Below are 18,522 nucleotides of genomic sequence, written 5' to 3'. Positions count from 1 at the left end.
ATTGGTAAAAATAACAATAAAGAGAAACAAATTTATTTTTTTTATACTAAAAATTTGTAAAAATAACAATAAATAGAAACAAATCAATTATTGGATGAATTTTAAAGTAACCGAAGAAAGGAGAAAGAAGATTCCAATAATCGCGGGCCTCCACACGATAACCTCCAAACTCCCTCGATCATTGTATGAATGCGACGACGATCTTTCTTGGCTGCTTCGATCGGTTGCTCCATTTAGGTATTCCACTCTCTTCGTTTTGATTTTTTAGAAGTGATCACAATTTTGCATCGGTTTTTTGTTCTTTTTCACAATTTCTTCACTTCATTCGTTTGTTTGATTTCCAATCCACTCGAGAATAGCAATGCGTTTTGTTTCTCATTCGTTTGTGATGGAATTTTAGTTGCTAAACATGATTTTGTCGATCAACATTTTCGCGGCCTTTGAATTTTATCATTCGATGTGATTTATATGGGATTATCATAGATGAAGAGGATTCACGTTCTTCTTGGATGTGATTTATGTGGATTATCAGTGATTTGAACTTCTATGTGGTGGCCGGGAACTGGCTGAGCTACTCACCAAAGATTCATAACTGCTTCTTTTTTTATTTATTATTAATTTTTTGTAGGTTAAAATAGTTGACCATTTTGATTGTAATGTCCATGAGTTGGTTTATTTAATATATATTTTTCTCTCTTTTCTTTGTTCTTTGTTTTAATGTATGTAGGAATCTCTTTATCAATTCAGTATCTGTTTGGGTTTACAGGGATGTTAGGCATTTTTGTTTTTTTGGAGTTGCTATCATAAGGAAAAGGTGTTTTGAAAGTTTACAATTTCGATTTTATGTTTAGCCATTTGGGTGAAAAGGAATAAGAAGATTTTCAGGAACATGTTTGAATTTTCAAAATGTTTTGGATTGAATTCTAAAAACATAAAGCCTTTTTTCTTTGAGATTTTAGTATTATCCCATGATCTCGATTGCTTTTGTTGTTGTAATTACCTTGTTCAATATGTTTACACGGATTTTATGAAATATAATGTTGAATTTGCATTACTATAAATGTAGAGTCGAATTGTTTGGTTCTTTGTGTTCAAATTTGGCTCTGTCACTCTTTTCATCATGATTCATGTCGTGAATGACTCGTTGTTGGCATTGATCTTAGTGTATTATTAACGTCTGAGGTCAAATTGGAAGACTCTCAGAAATATTGTAATAAAAATTGTGGGAAGATTTGATGTTGCATATAGAACTTGGTTCTCACCATCCCTTGATTAGGATCTTGTTGCTTGCAGCACCCTGAGCTCGTGGTATATACACCTTTTGAAGTATCTTTATGTCCTCTGTCTTTGGCTGTAAAGATTAATCTCTACACTGTTGGACATTTGTTATACTTGTATTGAAATATGTGATAATATGTTATAAATTCGCGTTATAATTCATGCTTTCAAGCACTGCAGAGGGTATCCATCAGCTCGTGTTATCCTCATGGGTCATTGTTAGGAATCCAAACACAAAAAAGATATGAAGGCATTAAAGATTGTTTTGCAATATCTTATCAGCAGCCTTCTCCCTCTCCCGAAGTGTGAGATTCCACATCGGTTGGAGAGGAGAACGAAACATTTTTTATAAGGGTGTGGAAACCTCTCCTAGCAGACGCGTTTCAAAATCCTAGAGGGAAATCCCAAAAAAGAAAGCCTAAAGAGGACAATATTTGGTAGCAGTAGACTTGGGCCGTTACAAATGGTATCAGAGCCAGACACCGGACGATGTGCCCGCGAGGAGGCTAAGCCCCAAAGGGGGTGGACACGAGGTGATGTGCCAGCAAGGACGCTGGGCCCTGAAGTGGGGGGTGGATTGTGAGATCTCACATCTATTGGGAAGGAGAACAAAACATTCTTTATAAAGGTGAGGAAATCTCTCCCTAGCAAACACGTTTCAAAAACCTTGAGGGGAAGCCCAAAAGGGAAAGCCCAAAGAGTACAATATCTGCTAGCGGTGGGCTTGGGCCGTTACACAAAGTCCCACAATGGAAAATCCTCACCAAAATGATCCTCCTCTTAAGGTGCCCCAACTCCCCTTATTTATTCATAACGAGTACACCACTATTTAATTATCACTATGTCCTTACTACTATTCTACTAACATTCTCCTGGTGGCGAAGGCTTAGGATGCTTAGGCGTACTTTCCAGGGTCCTATTCTAAAGATCCGAAAGTTATATAATCTTATAATTTAAAACTCTTGCTGTCTTTTAGAATTGGTCTTAGTGTATACAAAGCCTCGCCATGGATTAGCGCAGAGTGTGCTATGAGCCGGGTGCCCAATATTTCAGTTTTCAGAAAAGAAAACAAAGGGAAAATGTAACAGGTATTTGATGTAACAGGTAAAAAATTGTTTCAGTTTAGCTTAGTATTTGATGTTCTTGTATTGTTTTTAGTAAAATTTAGATGTAATCTTGTTAATTTTAACAAAATTATGTCTTATTTACTTAATAAGCATCACGCGCCCACCTAATCTTAGTATTTGATGTCCTCGTATTGGTTTTATTAGTTTCATAATACTAATAAAACTAGGTTGGGTGTAGGGGGTCGATCTTTATTTTCTTACTCAGGTAAGTCCACCGCTAGTAGATATTGACCTCTATAGGCTTTCCTTTTCGGGCTTCTCCTCAAAGTTTTTAAAACGAGTATGCTAGGGAGAGGTTTCCACACCCTTATAAAGAATGTTTCATTCTCCTCCTCAACTAATGTGGGATTTCACAATTTTATAAGGGTGTGAAAACCTCTTCCTAGCATACTCGTTTTAAAAGCTTTGAGGGAAAGCCGAAAAGGAAAAACCCATAGAAGATGATATCGGCTAGCGGTGGACAGCCTTGATTGTTACAACTTAGGTCGAGTTATCCATCTTTTTGGTGTTTGTTTGGGGACCTTAGTGCAACTTTGTTAAGGGCCGATATTGTTGACTTTATCAAAAGAGTGCAATCAAGCACTAAATTGGACTCCTCGGTTGATGTCTTTCGAGAAGTCCTAGGTTATCAAAAGAGTGCAATCAAGCACATGTTATTATGTCATTTAAAGAATTTCTAATTACCGAGGAAGAATCAGAAGAACAATATAGATCACAGGGATCTGAATTCCACTCCACTGCTATACGGGTCAGTTTTGGATTTCATCACTGTCAACCATTTCAATACTAGTATGATATATAGGACATAGAAAATTCTTGGAATTTTTATTTCAAAATTTTTAGACTAATAGTTGTTGTAAGATTCGGGGCGTGGATTGTGAGATTCCACGTCGTTTTAAAAACTTTGAGGGAAAACTTGAAAGAAAAAGTCCAAAAAAGACTATATCTAGTAGCGGTGGGCTTGACCTGGTATTGGACCTGTTATTGGTACTCTTTCTTCGCACTCTAATGGTTTGATTTGTTGGTTGGTTTCAGGATCCATACTTAAAACAATGTCTTCTTTGGAAATTTATGAAGAATCCAATCTAGAATGTTACTGTGGAGTGCTAAGATCCTTTCATTTAGCAGCATCTTAGGATGACATAGCCTTAAAGTTAAGGGCGAGGTTCAAACGAAGAAAGGCTTATGGTGGATACCTAGGCACCTAGAGACGAGGAAGGGCGTAGTAAGCAACGAAATGCTTCGGGGAGTTGAAAATAAGCGTAGATCTGGAGATTTTCGAATAGGTCAACTTTTCAAACTGCTGCTGAATCCATGGGCAGGCAAGAGACAACCTAGTGAACTGTGAGTGTCGTGCAATCGCAAGTCCGCTGCCATCATAGTGCGATTGTTTTTTTTTTTTTTTTTTAATTATATCACGAAACTTTTTCTTCAATATAATTTTTTATAATGATTCCTCTTGAGAAATTTTGTTACTTGTCTTGTCAATATCTAGACACTCGCTAGAATTTTTGGCGAAGAAACTATTAACGTGGATCTCTCTACTCCATGAACTATTTAGAGTTGACATTGAATAGGTCACAAAAGACGAAGTCGATTTCTACCCGTGCACAACACAAAGTGGATTGAACTTTAGAGAACATTTTGTGCACATATTTTTTTGTCGCTAAGACAAGGACAAGATAAGCCAGAAAGAAGGAAAGAAATAGACGAAATTGAGTCGGAATTTGAGTCAGTGATTGAGATTTTCTTTTCTTTTATCAAAGTTCCTTCTAGAGATTTGGGTAGGGGAATTCTCTAAATCGATATGATTTTCGAAACTAAATAATAGAATATAGATGAAGATAAGAACTTAATCTTGATGTCATCTTGGCCGTATATCCAATGTTTTTGATCAAAAGAGTCTAGAAGTTCCTCACGAGCAAGAATATGAAAGGTTTCTCAAGCCCTAATCTTGCTCTTCAAATTCCCGTGTGGGTGTAGCAACCCTACAGGAGATTACGATCGAGGTTTGAACAATCTAACATCTTATACTATACGAGATAAGATATTTATGTTCTTCGAACGTTTCATCAACCAAGTGTATATATATATATATATATATATATATATATATATATATATATATCAAGGAGTGCAAACCATCTACAAATAATCTAACGGTCCACAACTGAGGGCACAAGATAACTATCGTACACCCCCAGCACAATATCTCGAAAGAGAATTTCCGAATGCCGCGAAACTAAAACCGACGTGAAGTCCCAACACCGTTAGCATCCTCAAAACAGTCACAGCGTAGAATCTGAGAAGACGATGGCTTGGCGCTCTGGATCGCTTTCTCCGACGCTAATGTCCACCGCCCGCTCTTCATCTTCCCGGTTAACTTCATCGGAAGGCTCTTCAACTCCTGCCGCGGCGCCTGCCGGCCTGCTAATTTTCTGCGGCTTCCAGGTTTCCTTCGCCAAAACCCGCTATCATTGCTTCTTTGTGTTGCTTAACTGAAAACGCTAGCCACGAATGTTTTTCACTTAGTGCCCGGTTGTACTGTTACATTTTTTCGTGGTTTATTGATACTTAACTGGCTGTGAATTATGCTTGACGAATTGTTGCAGATACGGAATCTTGAGAATTTTTTCTTTTGTTTGGTAGTTTAATTAGCTGATAAAAAATTGGAGAGAATAATTAGAGCAAAGATGTATTCGATATACGGATGGTTCTTGTTTATAGATTTGTTGGCCTTCCATTTCATAATTTAACGCTTGTTTTTTTGCGGTTACTTGTAGAAAGTAGATGAAAAAGGAAGTGGACCACTTCTACTCTCTTTTCCTGCATCATGACCCCGGAATATATTATTGACTGGAACTGTTTGCATATGATATGAGGAAATTGGCGTCAGAATCTCAAACGTGGGAAGTTATTTTACTGTAAAATTGTAAGTGTGTGCCTTCCTTAAACTTAGTGTTGTGTCTATAATAATCTACGAACTCTTAACTGTGTCTAATAAGAATTTGGATTTAGGTCTTTGATTTGTCAATTTCGTGTTGAATAAAACTCCAATTTACTAACTTATTGATACAAAATTGAAAGTTTAAAGACATGTAATGTATTGTTTTAAATTGTACAACCTATGTCCAAAACTTGATATATACCACAAACTTGTAACTCTACGTTTATTTGGCATTATTTATTTTTGGCTCTATTCCATATTGGACATCTTTCTTTCTTTGTCGTATATGATATGTGTTTTTCCAATTTATTCATATGAAGAAGATATCATTTCTCTATTCTCTAGGTAATAATGGATGTCGCTGAATTTTTGGGTGATCTGTTTGATATTATATGTAATTCTGTGTTTCTTCTTTCGTTTACTGTTTTTTTTTTTTTTCTTCTTCATACTCTAGGAGATTGGGAGAATTGGGATGAATACAATCCTTTATGCCAACTTGCAGCATGACAGCAACTCCCTTCCTGACATCCACCTCACTGTCAATGTTAGGGCTTTTTACGAGCTGTCTCATGGTACCTTCTGCCGTCCCTGTCAATATCGCTAGTGGTTGCTTTGTGAGTCTTGCTTGTTCTAGGACACATTATATGCACAGTCAGTAGATTTTCACTCTCTTATTGTTATTTATCTGTGGCCTAGATCCTAGGGTCGCATTTCAATAGTTAAGTTTGCACAACAATGGTTTCTGTTTATGGAATGGAAGGTAAAATTAGTCAAGAACACCAAGTCTAGGTGATTAGTTTCTTCCGCAGATTGCATTTGTGTTTGGTTGATAAGATCTTAAGAAGGATTTGGAAGTGAATTGAGAAGCGGGAGTGGGGAAGATGGATTGTGCTCAAGTATATTCACTCATCCTGAGCTGGAGACTGATACGATGTTGTCGATTTTTTTTGTCCTCTTGTGCTTTTGATTTTGAAGAATACATTGGATCCTAGTATTTTCCAACTTATATTTAGACTGGGAACCAGGAAATGAATTGAGAAGCGGGAGTGGGGAAGATGGATTGTGCTGAAGGATATTCACTCATCCTGAGCTGGAGTGTGATACAATGTTGTCGATTTTTTTTTTTTTGTCCTGTTGTGATTTTGATTTTGAATAATACATTGGATCCTAGTATTTTCCAACTTATATTTAGACTGGGAACCAGGAAATCTAGCTGCTGGATCCTTGATGGCGATTGGCAGATAGGTTGCAATGCTAGTGTTAACTTATAGACAAATTTAAATAGTATTTTGTGCCATCATAATTTTGAGAATATAAACATAATGATTCAAGCAATGGAAATGGAGTGAAAACTTTTGGACCACTTAGAAAGTGTCTTTTTTTTCTTTCCTTTTTTATGGGAGGGTCTCGAAGTTGTCTTTAAAAATTACCTTTTAGACTAAATTTGAACTATGAGTTGTATGTGCAATTTTCCATACATCTTAAACTCCTTTAATTTAATGGAATTTATTTTGCCACACGTTTTCTATTTGCTGTGAGTTTCTCCACTTTAATATTTTGGATCAGACTTGCAGAAGGATAAGTCATAATAAATGCTAGTAAAATTGGAAAATGTGATCATGTAAAGAAATTGCTAGAGATATCGGCTACCTCAACTCAACTAGAAGTTTCTGCATTTTCGTATTATTGCCTCATTCTCTGTTTAGATAAAATAGTGAGAATGTCGTGCTTTTATCGCTTACATATAACCGAAAATTGTGTGTAATTCTTTTCTCCATTTGGCTGATAAATCAGGACATCACGTTAGGTGTTAGGTGTTAGGTGTCTGTTTCATGGGTTCAATCAATATCGTTACCTTGTATTTGGGCAGAGAAACACTTGGAAGATGAAGTGATGACTTTGTTTGTTAACTTTCTTATTGCTTCTCACAGCTGCCGTTGGCCCTTTCAGGTATTTAAGTTAAATGGGATTAAACATGGCCATGTGCGGCAATACGCGGGCGCAGGGGACTCGTGAAGAGTTGTTACTTCAGGAACTAATGCTTTGGAAATACGATAAAAGTTTTCTTAATTATATTATTGATCAGAGCAGGGATTAAAGCATTTGCTAGATTCTTGTGTCATCTAGCTGTTGCTTCTCATTCATCATTACTTACTACGTCATCATTGATTTACTATTGAAAAAAGAATTTTTTTAAAAAATTGTTTTCCGAAGTCAATCAAACAGCCATCGAGAATTGGATGGATGTTAAATTTGAATTTGCGCTAACACTTGCTAATTTGCAGAGGTTGACCAGGTTGCAAGGAAACTTTGGTCTCAGTAGCCTTCCGAACTTTTGGATCCGCCGACACTTTATTCCCACGTCATTATGTGAGTATTGCTGATGTTTGTTGAATTCCAAATTGAAACTTTATTCTTCTTCTTTTTGGATGGGAAAAAAACGTATATTAACAAAAGGCCCTACAAAAAGGGCAGATAAAATGTCAAATGAGATTACGTAGAAGACTCCTAATTGGCAAAATATTTGCTGCATCAAGTCACCATTACGAAAATCCTTTGGTAAGGGACACCAAGTAGATGAGAAATCTAACTGGATCCTAGAAAAATTCATCCCGACCACTTGAAATTCATGGATTTCTCTTAAAATCTAGATCCACTGCTACATTAGTTTAGATGGTTCTGCCCATTGAAACAAATCCTCACCCTACAATTCCGGAGAACATACCAGCCAATATCCAAAATTTGGAGGAGCTTATTCTAGCACAAGGCTGCAAACCGGCAGTGGATAAAAGAGATGGGACTAATCCTCTTCATCCTTAACCAACTAGGGAGATAACATACTAGTTCGGCAACCTCTTTTGAACTCTACAACAAGTTCTCAACCTTTTTAAACAAAGACCCTAAGAAAAGTTCACTCCTTAGGAACATCACCTTCCAAATGAGACGGCCTACCAAACTGCAAGCTTGTAACAATCACGAGCCCCCATCAAACCAGTGTGCAAAAAAGGATAGAAGTTTCTGGTTGCAATTACAGGAGAATAGACCAGGTGTGGGGAAGAGTTTCTGTGATTTGTTAGTTCTAAACCGGCTGCATGGTGATTATCCCTTGAAAACTAGTTAGATAAAAATGGAGTAGGGTAATTATCGTAGAGTTAAAAACACTGATTAGACAGTCGGTATCAAAAGGTGAATGAGATTGCCAGACAGAAATCTCATTCTCTCGAAGCAAATATTAGTTTTGTTCAACGGAGTGGGTTTTCTTGTGGATGGAAATATTTGATCGTACATAAGTTTTTGTTGAGAAAGAGAGAATCCTGAGAATCCTCTAATGGATTCCCTTACTATTACAGGAAAGTGGGAACTTGTAGCCCTGAGAGGTCATTCTATCAAAAGCCAAAGGTCAATAGAATAAGTGGTTTCATAATGCTTCTCCAACTGTGTTTTCACAGGGTCTACCATTATATATATTGTCTTGAAAAAGGAAAAAGGAAGCTTAGCTACGCACCAGAAACTAAGATTTCTTATTATTTGATGTGAAGTTTATATTGGATTAAGAATATTAATAGGTAAACATATTTAGTAAGCTGAGTTGTTTCAAAGAATTCTTATTTAAGAAAAGGGGAACTGAGGGAAGGTGTCGAAGTTGTATCTCGATATGGACCTGTATGGCTACTGATTATTCCCTGCGTTGATGATTATAAATAAGCCTAAGGTCCTAAAGTGAAATAAGTGCCTTAGATCCCAAATCCAATCAAATCAGTGACAGGACAATCATTTGGATGCGTTATTGGTAACTGTTGAACTGGCTGATAATGTAGTATAGTGGCTTCTTGTCTTGTAGTGTTTTATCTTGGTGATGCCCATTTTTCACCAATAATGTGCTGATGATGCAGCCAGATTGGGTAGGAATAAAGCACCAACATAAAGAAAAGCCCATTTTACACACTTCCTTATAAAGAGAAACCAAATGCATTTTAACCCTTATTCCTTCCATTGTTACTATTCTCCAATACTCGTCTGTAAGCCCATTTTCACCCCCAACAAAATATCAAATCAAAAAAGCACTAAGAAATACCACCACCACACCCACTTAGTTGTCACTAGGATTATTGCTATGCTGCATATGACATTGGTGAAGCCTGTTTCTTTCATGTGGGATTTTTTTAGCACTAAGTTATTCTATCAATGATAGATTTCCCCCCTTTTTTTGGTGCTATCCACACATCTTTAAATGGGGTAAAGAAAAACTGTAAATATTTGGGTATTGTCCTCTAAAACTTATTCTTGTCTTATTTTTGTTTTAGTTTATTAAATGAATTGCTTTTAAAAATAAATCATCTTTCTTACAAGTTACAGGATTGGTTAGATACTTCTTAAGAATTATGGACATGTTGTGATTGTTTCTAAGTTTTTTTTTTTTTTTTTATCTTGCTTCACACGGATAGACATATTTGAGCTGAGCTTGAATTTGTTTGTATTGAATTAGCTTAGTAACCAGGTAGTGGGTTAACATTGATAGCTTAGTCGCCCCTCCCAGCTGCCTATTTCATGCTTGATAAAACTCAAAAGATCGTTCGTATCTCTAATGATTTTGTGAGATTCTTCCACGAGAAGTTTCTAATACAATAAGCAATACAATTTTAGAGAAAACCAATCTCATTAGCTTCTCAAAAGCAAGACCAAAATGATTTGTTAACTTGGTGGGTAAGAATCAGAAATGGCAGGCAACTGAAACAGATTCTAAGATCATGATTTGACCATTATTGGCATATTATTTGGGATTGTCAACTGTAGGTGTTTCTGAGAGTTACTTCAAAAAGGAGACATCCATCTATAAAGTTATTGAGGCTAAGTTTGGAAAGAATATGGTCAGGAGGAAAAAAGATTGATAAAAGAAACCAAAGCTACAAACGTTAATTATATGATCCAATGTCTCCTCAGCACCAAGCCTGACTAAGTGGGGCAAAACCAAATAGAAAAGAAGACAAAAGCCATGTTTTGTAGGTAACAAACAACTCTCTGAGGTCTCTCTGAGGTCTGATAATCTCTCTCTTTTTCAACAGGTTCTCAACCAGACAGCCATAGCCCTGGAAAGTTATGGAAGATAGAGAAGAAGAAGCAGCAAAACTAACAGCTACTACCCAAAAGCCAGGTGAATCAAGTCCCACAAGAATCAAGATAAATGAATCAACAGCAAATGAAAATCCTGCAAGAGGGTGGCTGAATTTGAGCTTGGGTGGGAATTTGCAGCCCTCCAATGGCACAGATGATTCTGATTCCCAGCCATTGATGAACAAGCCAAGCAGCAGCAGTTCAGCTGCTGCAACTGCCAAGATGTTTTCATGTAACTACTGTATGAGGAAATTCTACAGCTCACAAGCATTGGGAGGCCACCAAAATGCCCACAAAAGGGAGAGGGGAGCAGCAAGAAGATACCAATTTCAAAAAATAATGGCGATGATGGGTCTGCCTCCATTAATGAATAATGCTGCTAATTTTATGGTTCGATCTTTGGGTGTAAGGCCTCATTCCCTTCTTCTGCAGAGACCAAACAGAGAACCCCTTGGCCATGGAGGATCTTCTGCAACTGTCGCAAGGTTCTACGGCGCCGCCACCTCCGCCGCTGCCGCCTGCACTTTGGAGGATGATTTCATGGACATAACTTGGCCTGGAAGCTTCCGATTGAACACACAACAGCAAACAGAGCCACCGATGAGCGAACCGCTGAAGCTTGATTTGAATTTAAAGCTTTAGTAATTGGGCGTTAATATCAACGTAGTTTAGTGGTTAAGGCAGGTTTTAAGTTTGAATTTTGACCTTCCTATTTGTAATGTAAAATGTAATATATAATTTATAAGAGGTTTTATTTTTATTATCGTCATCCTATTTGTAAGGTAAAATGTAGTAAATATATATATATATTCTCGGGATAAATTATTGGAAGCTATTGGTGAACAGGTCCCATTTTATAATTTTTTTTTTTTTTTAAGAAACATTTATTAATCTAAATGATGTTTATTACTTTCCATTTCTGCCAGTAACATTTTTTAGTTGAGCTAAACTCGAATTATGTTTGTGTTTGCTTAGAAGTTCAATTTATTATTAATATTTTAAGGATAATTCTTCGTACTTTTCTAATTTATTATCAATGTTTTAAGGATAATTTTTCGTACTTAATGCTCAATTTTTTAAAAAAATACATTTAATTTAGCCGTTGAAGTGTGTCAAGTTTTGGACATATTTATCCCAATTACTCAATTGTTGATTTCATTAATGTCATTAATGTAATTTATTTAAATTAGTCAATAATTTAATTTATCTTTTATATTTACTATGTTAGAAGGTGATATTGTTTCCAATTAAACAGGGAGATAAATTAAAAAAAGAAAAAATCTATTAATAAATTGTTATGGAGTGAAAGCATGATCTTCATTCATGTTTTTTAAATAGGATACAAACTATCAACTAATACCTAAAAACCTAAAAATTAGAAAAATATATAACTAATTAAATCGTGTAAATAATATAAAATATACTATTAATCAAATCTAAGATAAAATATACTACTAACAACTCCCAAAATATCTCAAATATACCTCTAACTAATTATTAAAATATATTTCCAAATATTCTTAATAGAGCTGATTAATAGATAGTCCTCATTTTATCTACCTCTAACTAATTATTAAAATATATTTCCAAATATTCTTAATAGAGCTGATTAATAAATAGTCCTCATTTTATCTTTGGAATGAATCATCAAACCCGCTCGGTTCATTTTGGACGTTCTTTAGTTAAAATGTGAAGCTTACAAAAGATAATCAACTTTCTTTTGGAGAATGATTTAGTGGTTAGGTGGCTATTATTATTAGCCACTCGTCATGCTAGGATTGGCTAACACATGTTGAATCACATATTGGGCTACCATTGGCTCGGAGAACCTCGATCTAGAGTTAACGACAATAGATGTCATGGTCATTTTTGTCCAAAATGTTCAAGAAATATGTGAATAAAATATTGTTCAAATTATCACAAGGTGTCGCAATTCATGCCGTTTAAAGAAAAATCGAACCTTCATTTATTTTTGAATTGTTACAAATTTTGGATGGTTAATAATTTAAAGTTATGGTGTTTGCTTCGTGTATTTTAAGACTTATTTACGTAATGGCTAATTATGATCATAAATGATAAAAGTTACCAACTCTTGAAATACTAATGGAAGGCCAAAGGTTTCATTCCGAAACTATATAAAGTAATGACCCAGTATCGAATACTGGTGATAATATCAGCAAAAGAACATTCTCCTGTGCTTTCAGACATGCCGAGCTTCACATATTGTTGTACAGTCAAAAGGGGATCGATTCCGTAAAAGATGAGATCAGTAAATAGAAATTAACTGAAATTTTATTTTTGTAAGATCATCAATATTGTTCCAAGGGTGTTTTTAGAGTATACCGAATCAATATAGCTATCCTTCTTCTGACACAGCAACGCAATTTCACAATCAATATCGAAATAAAGCACTAAAAAATTTGTTTCTTCTTTTCTTGGTGCTTGTCCAATGTAGAATCATGTACCATTCATTCAATAGAAAATTATAAAAATTTCTGTACGTAGTTAAGTTATATTTGTAAAAAAGATTTAGAAAATATAGTAAAAAAACGTTTTTGCTTTACTTTAGTCAAGTTCCAAGTTCCTTTACAATTCTATATAATTAAGTGACATTAAAATCATTTAAATTTAACATAATCAATCTTGCTAGTAGTAAGTCTCATACGAGTGTTCTTACCACTCTTGTTACACCTCTTTGAATTATTTTTACTCATTTTATTTAAAAACAAACACAATCATTTAAATAAAATTACCAATAAATTTTTTATCATGAAAGTTGACAAAAAAAAAAAAAAATAAATAAATAAATAAATAGTTACTTTCTATTTGATTTCACCATCACTATACCATTACATTATTTCTTTAAATTCATTCTTGCATTTTACATTTAAGAGTAAAACGAAATCATAATCAACCTATAGAGTAGATTAACTATAAAATTTAGAGTTTTAATTCAAATAACTATTAATTTGTAGAAAATTTAGAGTCTCACATGGAAGGTCGAACCAATAATTTACTTGCCTGCTGTATAGTAACATAAAAAAAAAAAAAAAAAAAAATCACAAAAACGCCTCCCTTAAGCCTCAAACTAAGTCCTACAAGGGCGGCCGCCGGCACCACTAAGCTAAAAATGCCGATGTTTATGCCTAAACCTGATTACTAATAAAAAATATTCTAAAGCTGGGCCTATGCTAAATCAACCCATGATTATGATTCAATAGCCTATCTAACAAGTAAGAATGGGTATCTTCTATCTAATAAGTACCTACTTCTCATTATTTGTGCCTGGTTAACTGTGCATGTCATGCTAGCCAATGGAAGAGAAAGAGTTTAAGCATCGAGGCATCGACCAGTTATGTTCTTAAGAACCTGTTGATGATTGCTGATCAATGTCCTCGAAATAATGTGCAGGAATTTCTGGGGGAGACGATAGCTCTGCCACACACATGAACTGCAAAATAAAAAGATTTATCATTAAATACATGATCTTAACATTTTTCCCTTCAAGAGCTTGAATATTGGCTTAATTTATGTAAACTAGAAAGAGATTTGGATTCAATACCTATAGCAGTATAATCTTTTTCAAATTCTTTCTAGACTATAGGTTGTGATTCAAAAGTCTTAGAAAATAACTAATGAAATATGTGTTGTGAGCCGAAAGCGGAACAAATGTACTCATAACACCCCTGAACGGAATTACACAAAGAGACACCAAGATATTTACGTGGTTCGGAGAGAAGAAGTTCCACTACATACATCCACGGGTAGCTACCAATTACTAATAAACAAAGTGTTACAAGTGAATACCTCACTATCACACTACAACGACTCTCACCAATATGTCACTCAAGAAATACAATGTGATACCCAAAACTTGATTTTATCAGCAGAAAAAATGACATTATATAGCCTTTGGTTGAACCTAAAATTGTCAGCGAAACTAACCAAACCTAAAAATATCAGCGAAACTTAAAGTCCCAGAGAATAGTAGGACTAATCAGTCTTAAAGAATAGGACCTTATGACAATTTACAACAATATGTACGCATCGAACTATGACTCTCCACCATGGTATGATATTGTCCACTTTGAGTATAAGCTCTCGTAGCTTTGCTTTTGGTTTCCCCAAAAGGCTTCATACCAATGGAGATGTATGTTAGGAATCACGGATCTCCACAATGGAGATGTATGTTAGAAATCACGGATCTCCATAATGGAGATGTATTCCTCTACTTATAAACCCATGATCATTCCCTAAATTAGCCAAAGTGGTACTCACTCCCAATAATGTATTCCTTATTTATAAACATATAATCATTTCCTTAATTAACCAATGTGGAATCCCTCCTAACACACATGTGAGATCCCACATTGGTTGGTGAGGAGAACGAAATACCCTTTATAAGGGTGTGGAAACCTCTCCCTAGTAGACGAGTTTTAAAAATCTTAAGGGGAAGTCTGAAAGGAAAAGCCCAAAAACGACAATATCTGTTAGCAGTAGGCTCGGGCCGTTACATTGCAATACCTTAAATTCTTTCTAGAATATACGTCATGATTCAAAAGTTTTGAAGGAAAATAACTAATGAAATATGTACGCACACAGTACCTTATGCTGCTTGTACTTGTCTCTTAAAGCTAGTAAAGAGCTTTTTTTTCTGTTTAATTGCAAGTCATGAATGGCAAGAATGCATTCCTTCAATTCAGATGGCCTGTAACCGGAGCAATGTTGTAGTGCTAAACACTGCAAAATGTGAAAACCCAATAGTATTATAATGAAGCTAGCAAGAACATTATGAAACTAAACCATAATTTGGTTTTAAAAAAAGTGCTACGAACATATAACTTACTTACCCAAGGCTGGTTCTGTGGTTTGATTGTCATTCTCGAAAGAAAAATGGCTGATGCAGCGATCTTTGAAGGTAAGAATTGAACAAGACGGTGATCTAACAAACTTAGCTCCGCAAGATAACAACTCAAGAACTCAAATTCCAAGTCTGGAGCCTGCTGGTAGCGTTAACTATTTAGAATCAAGAACAAAAGGGGAGGCATAAAATTGGGAAGTTGTCATGGATGGGGCTTACCTTCCAATTTTCCAAGGAAACTTGTGTAAATATTCTACAATATGGCAACAATGTGTTAATCGCGTATTGGGAGAATTAGAATTATAGATTTGTATGAAATGAAATAGTTGAAAAACATTCTTGCCTGAGAAAATTTTTTGTCGTGGGGGCACCTTCAAAGGTCAAGAATTTGCGTACATCTCTCTCCATATTCAATGCCTGCATATTAAACAAAACCAGATAAGAACCATAATCATATCATCAAGAGGGAAAGAATGGGAGCTTGTATCTAAATGCATAAGAACCAAAATTTACAGCCAAGTCTTGTTACATCAGCTCAAAAGGGGTATAAAAATCTTGACAAAATATTAATATTAAATAGTTTTTGAAACACGGTTATGAATAACAAAAAAATATGAACACAAATACTATCACAACGATATTTATAACTCATAAACCATATCTATTTTCATTGAGATTTTATAAAGTGGATCATCAATGTTTATACTATAAGGTATAGTGGATATTGATTTGGCTTTTAATATAGATAAAGATTTATGGAAGTAGACATGTCATATGGACAGTTTCTTCCTTTTTGTTGCAATTTTTGCCTGGGAAAACGAGAATGCAAGATGTGTTAGGAAACACAGACCCTTCAACCTCACGATTTGGGACTCCCCTCCCGACAATTCTCAATAATCCTCCTCTCGAATAAAGTACACCATAGAACCTCCCTTATCCGAGGCTCGAATTATGCTCGACTCCTTCTCTGGAGCCTTCGAACAAAGTACACTCTTTGTTCGACACTTAAATCACTTTTGACTACACCTTTGAGAATCACAACTTTTTTGTACGACATTTGAGGATTCTATTGACATGACTAAGTTAAGAGAATGGCTCTGACCACAATGGTATGATATTGTCCACTTTGAGTATAAGTTCTCATGGTTTTGCTTTTGGTTTTCCCAAAAGGTCTCATACTATTGGAGATGCATCCCTTATTTATAAACTCATGATCAACCTCTTAATTAACCGATGGGACTCCTCTCCTAACCATCCTCAACAAAATGTTTATAGCGCCAAATATTAGAAGAGAAAGCGCAACTTAAGCATAGAAAGGACAAAGTGCAGCACCTGTTCAATGGTATACGCATTATCAGTTATATAGCAGAAGTCTTCAACGTGAGGAGGATTGATCTCTTCATACTTCCTACAGCACCAATCAAAATAGCAGTGAGATTTGTAACTAATACCACAAACATTACCAAATAAAACTAGTGGGTTCGTGGTAAATACGATGCAATTAGCATGCAACAAACACCAAGAAGTTGTAGCTTGTTTCTGTCAACAGCATGCCAGGATAAGTATCTGTCAATGTGTGATACAGTGAGATATAGGGTGTCTGATACAAGCTTGTATTCCTCAGCAACGTCTATTAACCAATCGACTAGAATTTCTCGGAAACGAGGGAACGTTACACTGGAGTGACCGTTGTGAGCCTTTCCAATGTTTGGCAGTACCTTCATGTGTAATTCCATCTGATTCACGCAAGGAAATAACTAGTTGGATCAAATATCGATAGCGAAGAATCCTCAGTTCATATAAACGCAGAAAATTAAAGAACTATCGGAAGAGAGGAATCTCGGATTCTCTTGAATTAATATATTCGTAAACGAACAAGATGATGAATCAACGATTAAACTGGACGAAGAAATTAAGATATCGCAATTCTCAGTTCGTATAATCGCAGAAAATTAAACAACTATCGGTAGAGAAGAATCTCGGATTCTCTAGAATTAATATATTCGTAAACGAACAAGATGATGAAGCAACGATTAAACTGGACGAAGAAATTAAGATATTGCAATTCTCAGTTCATATAATCGCTTCGCTACACGCAATATCTCGATCTCAGAGACCTAACTAAATCCATATCTAAAATCAAGCCCTAAAACATATCGCAATGCTCAGTTCATATAATCGCTTCACTACACGCAATATCTCGATCTCAGAGACCTTGCTAAACCGATATCTAAAATCAAGCCCTAAGACATATCGCAATGCTCAGTTCATATAAGCACTTCACTACACAGAGAACTTGCCAAACCAAGACAAAGTAAAGGTATCGCAGTCCTCAGTTCATTTAACATCTCGATATTTGAAAAAAAAAAAAAAATCAAGACACAGAAGCCGAAATCCATACCTCCAGTAATCGAAGTTGGTTATAAATGCTAGAAGCAGAGCCAGACTTCTTAGAACAATCAACAGACCTTCCTTCAGGAAGTTTCTCTTCGTCCAGATGCTTATCCGTCATCTCCTGATCAGAAAGAGAGCACTGATTCGAACTGAAGATCAACGAGTTGGTGATCTCGTCAAGCACGGCTCTCTTATTGGCAGTGGCCAGTTGCAAGTCTTCCTCCGAGTTGCGCTTCTTCGACGTTCGGACGGAAGGCTTCTGGCACTCCGGCGGGTCCATGGGAGACGGAAAGAATCCGATTACTAGAGGGGGAGAGAGGACAGGAGAAGGTTGTAGAGTTAGTCGGAGAAGGCAAACGGGGTGGAGAGGAGAATCTGAGAACAAGAACGGAGTAATGAAATAGAGAGGTAAAGGAGGGAGAAATGCCGCCATTTTCATGAATTTCAAATCTTAACGTCAGAATCTCCGGTGATCGTCTCTAAAATTTAGATAAAGATAGCGCGCTCTATTATATATTTTTTAAATATTACTATAATTAATTTATAAAAAATAAATCATATACTAAAAATAAAATAAAATAAAATTATATATATATATATATATATATATATATTAGATTCTTCAATTTTATAAATAAATCTTTAAAATTTAAAGATTTATTTATAAATTAATTAAATAAATCTTAAAACTTTAAATTTAAATATCTATAGGGTTTATTTAAAATAACAATGATTTATATTTTTTTATATATATTTTGATGTTGATGTGTTTTTTTTAAATTATTTTAATATGTACAAATTGT

The 18,522-nt window shown here is 35.4% G+C and overlaps 2 protein-coding genes and 1 pseudogene across 4 annotated transcripts; 2 read left to right on the top strand and 1 right to left on the bottom strand.

Annotated features, from left to right (window-relative positions):
- Positions 1–117: 117 nt before the first annotated feature.
- Positions 118–7,542, top strand: LOC147789300 (uncharacterized; annotated as a pseudogene). Its single transcript, XR_015411905.1, has 3 exons — positions 118–4,856; positions 5,751–5,966; positions 7,303–7,542. The product of XR_015411905.1 is annotated as an uncharacterized LOC147789300 (transcript).
- A 42-nt stretch (positions 7,543–7,584) lies between these two features.
- Positions 7,585–11,233, top strand: LOC111811304 (zinc finger protein 7). 2 transcript variants are annotated; one of them, XM_023698082.2, is made up of 3 exons: positions 7,585–7,722; positions 10,147–10,356; positions 10,416–11,233. In XM_023698082.2, the coding sequence occupies exon 3, from the start codon at positions 10,450–10,452 to the stop codon at positions 11,104–11,106; it is 657 nt and encodes a 218-aa protein (XP_023553850.2). In that variant the 5' UTR covers positions 7,585–7,722; positions 10,147–10,356; positions 10,416–10,449; the 3' UTR covers positions 11,107–11,233. The 2 variants fall into 2 exon arrangements, with proteins under 2 accessions (XP_023553850.2, XP_086974139.1); XM_087118013.1 differs by lacking the exon at positions 7,585–7,722 and having other exon boundaries at positions 7,733–10,356.
- Positions 11,234–13,459: 2,226 nt separating this feature from the next.
- LOC111811286 (cyclin-A3-1) lies at positions 13,460–18,188 on the bottom strand. The gene is made up of 8 exons (XM_023698059.2): positions 17,727–18,188; positions 16,820–17,061; positions 16,658–16,733; positions 15,669–15,742; positions 15,545–15,578; positions 15,315–15,464; positions 15,070–15,204; positions 13,460–13,915 (listed from the first exon to the last, which is right to left on the bottom strand). The coding sequence occupies exons 1-8, from the start codon at positions 18,156–18,158 to the stop codon at positions 13,826–13,828; spliced, it is 1,233 nt and encodes a 410-aa protein (XP_023553827.2). The 5' UTR covers positions 18,159–18,188; the 3' UTR covers positions 13,460–13,825.
- Between the last annotated feature and the right edge of the window lie 334 nt (positions 18,189–18,522).

The sequence above is a fragment of the Cucurbita pepo genome, chromosome 15 (assembly GCF_057944985.1).
Source record: "Cucurbita pepo subsp. pepo isolate OVF chromosome 15, ASM5794498v1, whole genome shotgun sequence".
NCBI classification, from domain to species: Eukaryota; Viridiplantae; Streptophyta; class Magnoliopsida; order Cucurbitales; family Cucurbitaceae; genus Cucurbita; species Cucurbita pepo.
The sequence above is the reverse complement of the archived record's forward strand: the minus strand, read 5'-3'. Positions and strand labels throughout refer to the sequence as shown.